Source organism: Ascidiella aspersa, chromosome 2 (assembly GCF_963924565.1).
Source record: "Ascidiella aspersa chromosome 2, kaAscAspe10.2, whole genome shotgun sequence".
Classification (NCBI taxonomy): Eukaryota; Metazoa; Chordata; class Ascidiacea; order Phlebobranchia; family Ascidiidae; genus Ascidiella; species Ascidiella aspersa.
In genome coordinates this window covers 1351844-1365717 of record NC_139448.1, presented here as the reverse complement: position 1 = coordinate 1365717, position 13874 = coordinate 1351844, and the positions used below count along the sequence as shown (strand labels likewise).

Below are 13874 nucleotides of genomic sequence, written 5' to 3'. Positions count from 1 at the left end.
GAAACGATTTAAATTTCAATACAACATTGTATTTAAGGGAAGGAGCAGCCCTATTTCGGCATTTGTAAGCCTCATTTTGGCGCCCCTGTACCTTGGCGCCCGGGGACATATGTAGCCCACCGTGGTCTGTTAACCACAAGAGAAATATTTATTTAACAGCGAAACCCATGAAAACTTTATGCATAATATTCTCACAAAAATATTGTAACACACAATGCACATGTACATAGTAATAGAAATAAAGAAGGCAAGACGGGTTGATGTTAAAGACAACGAAAATATTGCATCTGTGCGAAAGTAAGGTGCAAGGCAAGAACAAATAACAGTAAAGTGGCAGTATTTAAAACAACAAAAACTACTGCGAAAGTGGATTCTAAGCTAGCGAAAAAACAAGTAAAAAGGGAACGTTGTTGTAATAAAATTTAAAGGATTTTGGTATTTAAGCATTATAAAAATCAGTAATTAAAATACCACAATTACAACGGATTAACTTTTAAAAACGACAAACTTCCTTTTTACAAACACGTGAGATTACGAAGACCCGGACAGAAGCGAATCCGGACGGTCTGGAATTAGAGTTCTTGTTTGAACATAGCGGCGGGGAATCCCCCTTGAAGGAACTTGTCGCCGTAAATGTTGCTGCCTCTTTCTTTATCGATCTCACCACGTGACAACAACCTCTTAATCAACTCCTGACATCACAAGTATGACGTCATTACAAAGTTATTACATTAATGACGTCACAAATGTAGAGTTATTACAATACTGACGTCACAAATGCAAATTGTTAGAATAATGACGTCATCGATGCAAAGTTAATACATTTCACAAATGTATAGTTATTACAATAATGACGTCACAAATGCAAATTTGTGCAATAATGACGTCACATATTTAAAGTGATCACATTGTTAATTTCATTAACTACGATGCTTGACGCCGCCCGTAAAATAATAATGTCAATTATGTGTTGCTAAAAAGAAACATACAAAAAAAATTCATTACAAAAAATATATTTAAAAAAGTTTGTATTAGTGATAATTAATTTTCTATTTCTTTTAAAAATATAACATTTTAATGTTTTCCTTCAAAAAAATATATATTATAAAAAGAAAATACCCTAAAGAAATGTAAACAATAAAGTAAAGGCTTTGGCCACACGACCACATTACGCCGCATTACAAACAGCGTTCCTTGCCTATTTTCTACTTAACAAATCCACCAAAGATAAAAACTCACAAACTTATACTGGTTTCTGGCACTTTCCAAAGCTGAATGGAGTTCCGCGAAGATGTCATCAGTTTTTTCGATAAGTTCCAAGATATTCTGAGTAGCAAAAATCAAGTTTTACAAATTGCGTGTTTGCTTAATTTACAGCGCTCCGTATATTTCGTGATCATTTTTCAATTTACTTTATTTTAATTTCAAGCGTTAATATTATTTATCCACAGTTTTTTTAAAGATAAAGCAACTATAAGACCTGTAAAATAACATCAAGTATTTCTTCGGTCAAATTGAAATCGTTCATTTTTATGACGTCATCTGGAGTGACGTCACAGTGTTACCTTCTTCCCCGATCCCCTGATGACGTCGACATCTAGTTTATTGACGTCACCGTCCTCGTTCTGGTCGATCGCGTTGTAGAAATCTCTCGCTATTTTCTCGCATTGTTCGTTCCACAAAAGAGATGACTCAGGAATGCTCTGCAACGAAAATGTATAAATAACAATAGTTTACCGCAAAACAACTTCCTATCTTCCACCAATTCAACAAGTATAAGAGGTTACGCTGATTGACACCTCAACAAATATTGGATCCATATTTGATAAATAAATTATTTTGAGCTTGAATCCATACAATTCACAGGATTGACAGACTGACGGTGCTTAGTAAAGTAAGGTGGCAGTTGTTTACTTACATCTTGCAAACCCGCCTTTATATCATCAAAGTCCATAAACTTCTTCTTACGAAGCTGACGGAACATCACAAGACTGAAAAGCAATATAGTTTGTAGAACTTTGGTATTTTTGCAAGTTTTATCACACCTAAAAAGCTTTACAGTAAAGTATTTAAATTTGTAACAAGTCATACATTATTTTCATGTTATGAGTTACACACAAAAATCACACTTTTTCTGTTCTCTAAGGGGCAAAATTATCTTTGCTTTCAAAATAAACGACCGTCGCCTTATTTTGTTGTAAAAAAAGTTTCGTAAAATGTCATATTTAAACTGTTTGTAAAATGCACGCGAACTACTTTGGGTTATATGGGCGTAGAGCACATTACAAAATACTATTTCTATTTTTAAAGAGTTTTTTTTGCCCATGTAATTTCATTATGGCGAAACCAAATTTGATTCGCAAAATCAAAATATGTGATACAACTAGTACAAAACATTGCTGCTATAAAGCTGCAACTTACAAAATATTTTGATTTTTTTTCTTTTGGTCGCTTTTTGTTTTTTCCGTTTCTTCAGAAGGTTTGTGATCTGAAAAATAGTGACGTCACAAGTTAAAGTTAAGCAAACCTACGTTTGTTTTTGTTATGCTCGGTAATACGACAGTTTTTTGTGATTTTTTTAAACTTACATTGTTCTGTCTTCCGCCAACAATTACCCATCGCAAGATTCTTTTATAAATGCTGTTCCTTTAGCGAGGAATGCAACTAGTGTGGAGTCAATAAGTGCGATAAATCTGCAACCAGGTATTTAGTTTTTTCACGGAATTAGGAACCAATGAGGTGTGCAAGAACTGTGCAGATCGTAGAATACCAAGGCGCGAGTGCAACTATAGCATTCTGTAAAACAGTGTTTCTCAACCTTTTTTTGCGACGACAATACTGAGCGCAAGCATAACAACGAGGCTTTGGCGACTCAATTCACTTCACTGAACTCTTGTAAGCAGACACAACATAATTATTAGCATAAGTTAAATTTTATATAATATGAATCATATGTTATATTGCATCCGTTTTTTTTTTTACTTTCTTAGAACTCTTCCTCAGAATTAACATTTGTAAACCTAACCATTATAATAAACGATCCAACCCGGGGCCCATGTTCGGGTTGTACCCATGGGTTAAGAGAGACTGGTGTCAGACTATATATATTCAAAAGTCGGCGTCTATGAAGCACATGAAGCACGTTGTGCGGAAGCTTGCTAACTTGAAGTACAATTATTCACCAGTGCCACTTGTTTTCAGCCACTAAAGATTGAAGACCACTTGTATTAAAATACCCCTAAAAATACCCCCTCTTAAAGGCCTTGTACCTTTGTCGAAGACCGCTTAACCGACCGCTTTACCGACCACGTTCTCGAAATGTTTTTCGTTGAATTCAACATCTGCCAGTGATATCGGTCCGGGGTGTTCCCCGCATCTTGCTTGCGTCATGTTGCTCAGGTGCGCCGGCTTGTGGTTGAACCACACATTCACCGCTAGGTTGCGCCCGAACGAGTTCACTTGGTGCGCCCTAGAGCAAAATAAATAATTAAACAGGGGAGGGCAACCTACGACGCGTCAGTCAACATTTGAGCTTTTTAAGATTGCCAGTGACCCAATAATTAATATACACCAGAGATAACGGGAAAATCAGTGATGTCAATGATGTACTCGCTGTAAAAAGTGTAACGAGAAAAGTTTCTTTAATCGTAAGAATGTCACCTGATTGTGAATAAAGTTTAAAATATGTAGGGAAGGTTTATCTTGTTCCTATGTGAAATTCTTTCCAACAACCAATGCTTCTACTGCTCGAACTATCATAAATATATATAGCATATAAAATGAGGTAAAATGTATGTGGCGATTGTAAGTAAAAAATAGTTGGAAACAAAAAGTTGCCCTGCCCTGTTGTTATCAGAATAAAAACTAAAACAAAATACAAGCGTAAAGACTTATTCATGTTACGTTTTATCGCGATGTTGACTTCTGTATGAGAGCGATACTCGGCTTTAAAAAGAGGAAATATGCCAAAACACAAAAGTAAATGGTCGTTCGCTAGTTCATGATTTAATTATTTTATTCTTGCTTTTTTATAGGATATACCGCTATTCTCTTGAATGGCTTTTTATTACAAAAGCCTTATAGTTGAATTATGTTCAAAGTACTGTAGTATAACAAACTAAGCCGAAAGAGAAAGTAAAGGTAATTATGAAAGACTAAATGTTTTATATTTTAAATACTTTTCCATCTGGCCACGGCACACCAGGCAACATTTAATGGCGCACCATTAAGACCACCTTATTTCTTGCATTTCACTATGAATAATGGTAGAGTTTAATTGACGATATTGTTATATGGCTTAATTTGCTGTCAGCTGGTTTAGAAAGTGCATATGGCGCGTGATAATATCCTTAAACCAATATCCAGCCACAATTAGTTCCTTCCTTAAGGAATAAGTTGCATATGTTCTCTATCTTCATATTATTCCTTATAACGTTAGAGGTTCAATATGAAAGTTTATTAAAACGGATAAGGGAAAATATATTTGTTATTTCGATTTTAGAATTTTTTTTAGAAACCAGCATATGGTAATTCATATCATATTTTGTGCAATATAACCCACACAATACATATGCTGTTGCTACCAGGCATAGTTGACTAAAAACGATCCACAATTTATTATTCATTCTAATCATTTCGGCTGCCTAGGAAGAATGCCTTAATCAGGGAATGCAACAACACCACGCTTAACATTACGCAAAGTAAATACTAGCTAGTAGCCGAAACGTTGAAGGAAAGAAATAAGTCCTAGAAGAGTTAATTAGTGTAACAACCAATGAAGTACATATGATGTTGCTATTAGACAAAGCATACTAAAAGAAACTATATACACAAGTTCTTAGGGACATTAAGCAATGCATTTAGCTCACCACTTGTAGGGTATAAAGAGGCAATCTCCTTGTTTCATGTTCACAACAGCGTACTTGTGCTTGGCAAGATCGGGATACTTCACAAAATCAACTGAATCAACGTCGGCGCTGGAGTAAGAACCACTGGGGATGTCGAGTACATTGGCGACCCAGTCCTACACATAATGGCGACTAAATATGAAGGATCAGAACCAGTAACATGATTGTATATGTTGCCGTAAAATAACGATTTAATGTTGGCAAACAGAAGTATATTATTTTGTATATAATAACAAATCCACCCCAAGGGTATTCTTTTCGTTAATAGTTACTAAAATCAATAATAATAATTACTTACCAAATGGTTAACATGTCTTAAGAATGTATTAGTTTACACATTTTGTTAATTTGACTTTAGTCTTGCCAGGCAACCTAATAATCAACTTTAAATATTAATCTTACAGTAAAATGAGATGCATTGCCATTGGACATATAAAAGTAGTAACAGTAGAAGTTTAATCAGCAAAACCAACTGTAATAACTATTTAAATGTCAAAGATAAATTGGCAGGAACAAACAAAACAGCAAGTTTTTAATATGATCTGCTTTTTACCTCTTCGGTGTGGAATGGGCTGACAAATATGAGGGTCTTGTTTCCTCGGAACAAACAGTTGATGTTTTCAACGCCGTCGTGGTGTAGAACTGATCTGGTTCCTCCACTGCTGTACCACATCACCTGGTCATAACAAGGTTAAACATAAACTATTAGTGGACCACATCACCTGGTCATAACAAGGTTAAACATAAACCATTAGTGGACTACATCACCTGGTCATAACAAGGTTAAACATAAACTATTAGTGGACCACATCACCTGGTCATAACAAGGTTAAACATAAACTATTAGTGGACCACATCACCTGGTCATAACAAGGTTAAACATAAACTATTAGTGGACCACATCACCTGGTCATAACAAGGTTAAACATAAACCATTAGTGGACTACATCACCTGGTCATAACAAGGTTAAACATAAACCATTAGTGGACTACATCACCTGGTCGTAACAAGGTTAAACATAAACTATTAGTGGACCACATCACCTGGTCGTAACAAGGTTAAACATAAACTATTACTGGACCACATCACCTGGTCATAACAAGGTTAATCATAAACCATTAGTGGACTACATCACCTGGTCATAACAAGGTTAAACATAAACTATTAGTGGACCACATCACCTGGTCATAACAAGGTTAAACAACATAAACCATTAGTGGACTACATCACCTGGTCATAACAAGGTTAAACATAAACTTTAGTGGACCACAACACCTGGTCATAACAAGGTTAAACATAAACTTTAGTGGACCACATCACCGGGTCATAACAAGGTTAAACATAAACTTTAGTGGACCACATCACCTGGTCATAACAAGGTTAAACATAAACTATTAGTGGACCACATCACCTGGTCATAACAAGGTTAAACATAAACTTTAGTGGACCACATCACCTGGTCATAACAAGGTTAAACATAAACTTTAGTGGACCACAACACCTGGTCATAACAAGGTTAAACATAAACTATTAGTGGACCACATCACCTGGTCGTGTTTTACTTGTGGAACCACAATATGTATTTATGCAAGTTTTCAACCTTTGAAATAAAATGCAATTTTGAGTTTATCTTTTAATGTACAACTGTGTGTTTTTTGATGGAGTGTTCCTTTAAACTGAAACGTTACTCTCTGCAAACGCTGTCATGACAAAAGTATCAGCCCTGAGGAAGATTACCCATATGAGTTATCGAAACGTTGGTACATTTATTAATAAAAAATATTTACTAGAAAAACAATTTTTAAATTAATACAATGCCTGGCAGCAACAGTATATATAATGTGATTGAGTGGTGCCACCTGATTTCCGCTAAATCAATGAAAAAAACAATAAATATATGTATTTTTCTTGTACCGTGAGAGCAAGTTCTTTAAGTACTGGATCGCACTTTAGTGGAGGGGGAAGGAAAACATCACTTCTGCAAAAAACATGTTCCAGATTTAAAACCCTGATTGAATGCTGACATGCATTACCTTTAGAAACCAACTACAAATATAAATTTAGTAAATCTTCTATTTAGCAAAAGGGGAATACAACAAAAGTTATCCCCACCTTATATTTTAAAGTTAAGTAAGTAATTTTACCGGAGAAAGTTTGGCACTTTGTAGACCATATAAATTTCTTCGCTGGTGTATCTCTTAACATAGTCACGGAACGGCATATCTTCTCCTATTTCAGTTCTAACTTCTTTCTTCCTCGGCTCTGTGTAAACTGATTCAGTAGATCCCGGGTGCTCAAGGAAATATTCGTCAGACCTAGAATTACAAAGTACATACACAATTTATAGAAAAAATATTTAATGATTATGACTAACAGTGACACATTAATAAGTTTTCACTATAATTTGTCTTTATACAGCGCCACCTGATTTTTATTTAAAATTAGACAAATACGGTCATTCACAAAGATTCCATTAATAAGTAGCATTCTTTAGGGCAGTTAGCCATTCTGGAATACTTGGGTTAAACAGAATTAATCTTCAGAAAAATTGAAAACAATTGCAGCTTTAGCATTGCTATGCTTCATTTAAAATCAGCAAATTTCAAGCTTTACTAGACCTTACAAACAAGTAAGGAAGTTGTTTGTAGAAAATTGTTTGTTCTGTCACAAATTATTACTAATCATTAGACTCCAACAAAATCAATTTTAAGTTGGTTCCTAATTTTACATTTTTACTTACCACTTTTCATAAGCTGGTGAAAGTTTTGCTCCACCTTTCATTACAAGAGGAATGGAGGGGACAACAAACTGGTTGAAAAAGTCGTGTGGCTTTGGGAACCCCTCGGTTATAGGGATCTCAAAATATGGGCCGGCCGAACCAAAAGGCTTCAGGTGTCCTGGTAAGGATTTTAGGGACTCAATTTCAGACTCGCTGAGTTCACATGAAATCTGAAAAAAAAGTTTTACAAACTAAAAAGAACGGAGTTATTCACAATCTTAAACAAAATTTCTTCAATAACTTTAAAGAGCAAAACAACCTTTAAGGTGCAAATGTAACCAACACTTTAGTGGAGCTTTCAGTTGATGCTGCTAATGTTTAGGCAAAACCTGTAAAGCTTTATTAAATCTGTATCATAAGTAGATTCAAACACATACTTACCTTTGAAAATGTTACAAGCAAAAGGCAAAACAAAACACATCCATAAAACATGTTTTAATTATGGAAACCTATAAATAAGACACAGGATTTGCAGTAACCTATAACATAAAAAATAAAGTTTCATAGCATTTCAAAACAGCTTTGGCATAGAATTTACTTCAAAAACTATTTATTGGGTGTAAATTACTACAAATAATAGTGGTATACACTTCTACACTTCAGACATAAATTAAATGCAATACCACTGCAAGAAGCAAGTTCTCAGCCAAACTAGGCCCAACATGCTTTAGTGACAAGCCTATTCCCCGTAAAAGTTAGGACAAACTAACAAAGCAGGAATTTCCTGAAATGCGTCGATGTTTTAAAAGCTTCACTTCGCTTGGAAACAGCTGCTCTGTGTTCAATAAGGCGTGACGGTGCTGGGATTTTTTTTTGCGCGGTGAAAAGTTTAAGAATTTAAGGATTTAAATTTTAAGGGGTTGTTGTACTCAAGTCATTTCAAAAGACTTAATAAAACGTGGCCGTTCAAAAACATTTAAAGTCCAAGTCAATTCTCGCATAAAATGACTTAATATCAGCCAATTCACTGTCATGGTTATTTAAATCATTGCTTTTAAAAGGAAATGCACTGGTCTAGAATCCTATAACATTTGCGTCCGAGGGTTTATATTGCTAACAATATCCGGGTTAGGGTGGGAGATTGAGTGGGTCAAGTTTTATTATTATATTTCTTCTTACACATTTATGTCTTCCTTTCAATTTCAACTTCGACAACTCGTTTCGTTACTATTAAAATAAATGTGGTTGGATTTTTAGACCAGTGAAAAAGAAGTCCAATATAAGTCATTTTTCTTAATTTAGACGTTAAGTTCAGTCATTTAAAAACACAATAAAGTGAAGTGATTGGACTTAGGCGAATACAACAATGCTAATTTATTAAAATGTTTAAGCCAATTATATTTAGTAAGTTATCCTTTTATAGAGAAAGCACTTCAATTTGTGATTATACTTGATAAATTTAACAATACCAGTGTTAAAATGTTATTATTTCTGGGAAGTGGCTATTTACGTTATCGCTCTTGTACCTTTGTTGATTTTGGTTTGAGTGGTGGTAGTATTAGATTTAATTCGGAAATTGATTTAAATTACTTTGCCGGGTAAATAGACTCCGGAGGTACCGCTATTTGACCGGATCGCTCTTTTACGGTTGCATACGTTAGTGATAATATGTTGATAAAAACTACTTTGGTGTCTGGGTGAGTAGCCTCTTCCTAAAACACATAACTGAGAAACAGGTGTTGGAATCAAAAGACAATACATAGCAACAAGAAAAAATTTAATCTGAATTGTGATTTTAGAATTGAATGAAGTTAGGGCGTCTTCTGCATGAACAATTTAAAGATGTCTCAATCACAATACCAGAGTGTGGGTTCTCGTCAGCAAATTAACAACCAAGCTGGACAACAACAGGTTAACACTAGGTGTTGCTGGACTTTATTGTTATTATCGAATAACATTTTATTATTTTGCTGGGAGCACAATTATTTGAAAAAGAAAAATCACAGAGCTGTAGTTTTGCAATATTACTTGTCAATTTAAATCTGATTCTGTATTTTGGCAAATTTCTGAATGTTCACAAACAGTTTTATATTTTCAATGATGCCTAAACAAGTGATGAACCATTTTTCCAACTTTAGAAAATATTTAAGAAATTCTCTTTTTGATTCGACAAGTATTTTCATTACAAAACGTGATTTTATTACAATAAATGGGGCATTTAACAAAAAAAATTTTTTATACAACTATTTGTTACAAATTATCAAATTTCTTCAAATAAACAAAGCAAATTAGAAAAATGTTGTTTTGTAAAGCTAAATAAAACGCAATGCTTTCCAGAGTTCTAAATTGACTGTTCTTAAAAATTGTGTTTCTTCATATAATTGAAATTAGTTTCCTGGTCTGTTGTTTACATAATGTTTTAAATATTTTACAGCTGTTTTGAAGGCAAGAAAAATCTATCATATTTTAATATTTGATTCACATCAATTTTGTTGACTTTTAGTTTCCAAATGTTGAATTCATTGGTTTGAGTTTGGAAAGTATAGAAAAGCACCTCCATTTGTGATTCTAGCATCAGTGTTAAAATGGCATTAATTCTTCCTGTGCATAAAGGTTTGAAAGTGTCTATTTGACCGGATCACTTTTTGACGCTTGCACCAAAACGTGATTGTTTACTGTAAGATGAAAAAATGTTTGCTAGTAAAAATATGAATTTATTTTTATTTTTTATATCTTTTTATAAGAGCCCATGCTAAATGTTTTACATAAGTTCTAATAAAAAAAAAATGTAATTTTTAATTTACCAAATCCAATGTTGGTTTGGGTAAGGACCACTCTGGCAAAAAGTTCAGGCTTATGAAAGCTAGACCTGGCAAGATTCATTACAGGTTTAAAATTTCAATAATGATAATACAAAAAGCAGTTTTCTACTTGAGTTTTCATTTAATTTATCTTGTTTATATTGCCCTTAGTTTAGTGATGTATGATAGGTTAGCATTTTGTAACAAACTTGAAAAAACAAATACATAATGTCATGCAGTTAGTAAGTTACCATAACAAAAACCACTCATTCTAAATTGTTTACCCGCTTAAAAGTCCCATATTTTCCGAACAAAGGCACGTTGGTTCCCCCGATTGCGATGGCCTGACCGGGTCCGTGGTTGTCCCACACAGTGATGGTTGCTAGGCCCTCCTCGGCAACTCGCTGTAGCGAATTGGGAGTTGTAGGCACTCGTTCCAGGAATGTAAGCTGCGGCCGGGAGTTGTGAAGTGATGCCTGTAAGTTGTTTGTACCGGGAGACAAATCGCCTTGCTATCGTCAAACACCTGCACATATCACGCATAGTGGGTTATCCTGGAGATACAACCTAAAAGTAACTAAATAGAAAAATATATAGTAAATGAACTGCCATAGACCAGTGGTTCTCAACCTGTGGCACACTAACGTTACGCGAGTAAAGTTACAGTCAAAAATAAGTGATATGGGACGAGAACATACAGAACCACTGCCATAGACAGCAAGAATAATAAACTAAATAAACATATTAGACAAAGAACAAGTGTTGTAACATTTATATATAAAACTTGGACTTTTTAAAGTGCTGAAGGACACACTAAAGTAGTGATTCCCAAACTGTGTGCCACTGCATACTAGTGTGCCTCGAGAGACTGTCAAGTGTGCCGCAAAACTTTTTGTAATGTTAAAAAACAATATATTAGTATCCCCAATAGGCATATATGCAAGCACTTAGGACTTAAACACGCACTATCCATTACCAGGTATTAATATAGAGACATTTACATATACTTTGTCGGTGTTAAGGGCGACTCTAAAATTACTTTATTGGTGTTCTGCTACGAGTGTGCAGCGAAAATCTAAGATTTTTTTAGTGTGCCGAGTGCCACGATCCAGAAAATTTTGGGAACACTGCAGTAAAGTAATGTTTGTAAGTAGGAGACAACTTAGCAAAGAATGAAACACGGTAATTTTATAAAATTTTTATACTCATGTTTTCCAATAATATTGATGAACAAGCCAAGTTTTACCTGAACTGTTGCGTACAAATGACTGTCTTGTTCAAGCTGTGTGGCGCCATCTGGTGTAAATTGCAGGTGTGGGTCGTTGAGAAGATCTTTGTAGCTACGATCGGGGCGCTTTCCCTCCAAACTACACAGCTGTGATAAAACAAAAAAAACTGTTGAAGCAGTGGTATAAAGAGTGTATATACAACACACATATAAATAATGGCTCATTTAGTAAAGCTTAAAATAAATACACATTTGTTTCGGCACTTTTTACTAAATTGATAAGATTTTGTTATCGTAACCGCTCACTTTCAACAATATCTCAATATGGGTATAAACATCATTAAATATTAGAATTAAAATCAGTTTCTTTTAATTTGCATTATTTGATTGGTTTAACACAGCTCTAGTTTGGTTTAAATCCCTTTTTTTAAATTGTTTTTAAAACTTTTAGCAACTCGCATGAAATAAAAAAACAAATATTGGCAACAATGCAATAAGGTTTTGGTTCTAGTTGATTTAGTTTTAAATGGTTACAGATTTTAATATTTCTAGTGAATGCATAATTATAAACTTGAAAACAAGTTTTAATCTGATTTTGTTAATGCACAAACATAAATACTCATGAAAACTAAAGCCTTCTAAAATCAAACCACAAATCATAAAAATCACCTTTATTGTCAAGTTAACATCTAAATCACAACTATAGACATAATGGAAGCGATCTGGAATCGGTTGTCTTTGTTGTCCATTGTTCCCCTGATTGTCAGTCATTGTTTATCTAACAATCAGTTGGGGGTGTAAAAAGCTGGAGGTCTTGCTTGCGGATTTCCAAGTTCCCACTCAGCTCATTGGATTTGTAGAATACTTTGTAAAAATACAACTAATTCAGAACTTAAAAAGGTTCAAATTTAAACAATGTAGAAAAGCCACTATAATTTTTGTAAATGCTGGGGCATTTCTGTGGGGGCAGATGTGCACCTGAGAGTTAAAAAAAGCAATTTGTGTACACATTTGAGTCAGTAAATGGCGGACATAAATTTAAAAAAGGTTGAGATGGAGTAGGATTTCCAACCTAAGGTGTGCAAAAAACATAATTGCACTTTGAATTTGGCGCTGCACACCCGAGATCTTGGCGCGAAGTGCCATGAAATGCAGGCTGGTTCTTAGTACATATACTGATTAGTTATTATACATTGATTTGGGATTAGTGCATTAATTTAAACTAGTTCTCGTCAGGTAATTACAGCTTTTTACTAAATTTTTCTGCGATATATCTTGTTACTACGAGTTTTATTTTAACAATGAAAAATGGAATAGAAATAATTTAGTTTAGGTATGTTAAACCATGCTTCGGCGCTGGTCTAGAATCCTACCTCAACACCCATTATTTGATTTAGGGTGCGGGTTGGCGTTTGAGTTAGTAAAAGCAATATTATTAAATAACAATACTTGACACTCCCTCACCCAAATAATGTGCATTGCTTTAATAAATGTTTAAACAATATGGTAGGATTTTAGACAAACACCGATGCTTAATACAACATGAGTTAGTAGAGATCTGGGCGCTGGTCTAGAATCCTACCACAGTTCTAAAATCAACGCACAAAATTTGAGTTAGGGTGCGGGTTAGCGTTCGGGTGTGGGTGGGTCAAGTATTATTATATTCTTTGTTTAATAATAATACTTGACCCACCTTAACCCAAACGCTAACCCGCACCCTAACCCAAATGGTGTTTCGTTGTGGTAGGATTCTAGACCAGCGCCAATGCTTAATACAATATGAGTTAGTAGAGATCTGGGTATAAATTTTTAACATGGTCAAGATTATTACTAATTGTGCAAAATACAGCATTGTGAATAAAGCAACAAACCTTCAAGAACCTTGCTTTTCTTCGCATGCAACTTTCTTCTATATTCTTGGTCACCTTCAATCTTTCTGTAATACTGAAGAACCGCAACAACACCAAGAATTTCGGCAAATAAAACTCCGGGCAGGAATTTCTTCCAAGCAATGCTCATATCAACAATGTCTTACAAATGAGAATATGACAGCAAATATAAATATGAATACTATTATAACTAGAGCTATCGTCATTTTGAAAGTGTAAGTAATATTAACATGTTAACTATTAAATGTTGCTTGCAAAACGAGAATGTTATTTCAGCTACTATTTCTAAATTTATCTCTCTGCATGATTATAATCTATTAATCATAAAA

The 13874-nt window shown here is 34.4% G+C and overlaps 3 protein-coding genes across 4 annotated transcripts; all 3 read right to left on the bottom strand.

Moving 5' to 3' along the window:
* Positions 1 to 119: 119 nt before the first annotated feature.
* Positions 120 to 3339, bottom strand: LOC146163052 (uncharacterized). Of its 2 annotated transcripts, none has more exons than XM_083382101.1 (6): positions 3270 to 3339; positions 2422 to 2488; positions 1919 to 1991; positions 1566 to 1703; positions 1240 to 1326; positions 120 to 692 (listed from the first exon to the last, which is right to left on the bottom strand). In XM_083382101.1, exons 3-6 carry the CDS (start codon positions 1982 to 1984, stop codon positions 573 to 575), a joined length of 411 nt encoding a protein of 136 aa, XP_083238227.1. In that variant the 5' UTR covers positions 1985 to 1991; positions 2422 to 2488; positions 3270 to 3339; the 3' UTR covers positions 120 to 572. The 2 variants fall into 2 exon arrangements, with proteins under 2 accessions (XP_083238227.1, XP_083238226.1); XM_083382100.1 differs by lacking the exon at positions 3270 to 3339 and adding an exon at positions 2589 to 2821.
* LOC146163051 (tRNA wybutosine-synthesizing protein 5-like) lies at positions 2857 to 12405 on the bottom strand. The gene is made up of 9 exons (XM_083382809.1): positions 12355 to 12405; positions 11675 to 11803; positions 10713 to 10940; positions 7649 to 7857; positions 7053 to 7223; positions 6823 to 6886; positions 5461 to 5583; positions 4869 to 5023; positions 2857 to 3469 (listed from the first exon to the last, which is right to left on the bottom strand). The coding sequence occupies exons 1-9, from the start codon at positions 12403 to 12405 to the stop codon at positions 3286 to 3288; spliced, it is 1314 nt and encodes a 437-aa protein (XP_083238935.1). The 3' UTR covers positions 2857 to 3285.
* Positions 10849 to 13680, bottom strand: LOC146163050 (protein CEBPZOS-like). The gene is made up of 4 exons (XM_083382102.1): positions 13528 to 13680; positions 12326 to 12520; positions 11675 to 11803; positions 10849 to 10954 (listed from the first exon to the last, which is right to left on the bottom strand). The coding sequence occupies exons 1-2, from the start codon at positions 13673 to 13675 to the stop codon at positions 12435 to 12437; spliced, it is 234 nt and encodes a 77-aa protein (XP_083238228.1). The 5' UTR covers positions 13676 to 13680; the 3' UTR covers positions 10849 to 10954; positions 11675 to 11803; positions 12326 to 12434.
* Between the last annotated feature and the right edge of the window lie 194 nt (positions 13681 to 13874).

Excerpts from the sequence above, each read along its gene's own strand:
- LOC146163052 (XM_083382100.1), bottom strand. The coding sequence starts at position 2,619 with ATGGGTAATTGTTGGCGGAAGACAGAACAAT. Across the intron at positions 2,489-2,588 it reads TTGGCGGAAGACAGAACAAT|ATCACAAACCTTCTGAAGAA; the intron begins GTAAGTTTAAAA and ends ACTATTTTTCAG. Across the intron at positions 1,704-1,918 it reads TAAAGGCGGGTTTGCAAGAT|AGCATTCCTGAGTCATCTCT; the intron begins GTAAGTAAACAA and ends TTTTCGTTGCAG.
- LOC146163051 (XM_083382809.1), bottom strand. The coding sequence starts at position 12,405 with ATGGACAACAAAGACAACCGATTCCAGATCGCTTCCATTATGTCTATA. Across the intron at positions 10,941-11,674 it reads ATTTGTACGCAACAGTTCAG|CAAGGCGATTTGTCTCCCGG; the intron begins GTAAAACTTGGC and ends GTTTGACGATAG. Across the intron at positions 5,584-6,822 it reads TTAAAGAACTTGCTCTCACG|GTGATGTGGTACAGCAGTGG; the intron begins GTACAAGAAAAA and ends TGTTATGACCAG.
- LOC146163050 (XM_083382102.1), bottom strand. The coding sequence starts at position 13,675 with ATGAGCATTGCTTGGAAGAAATTCCTGCCCGGAGTTTTATTTGCCGAA. Across the intron at positions 12,521-13,527 it reads GAAAAGCAAGGTTCTTGAAG|TATTCTACAAATCCAATGAG; the intron begins GTTTGTTGCTTT and ends ATTTTTACAAAG.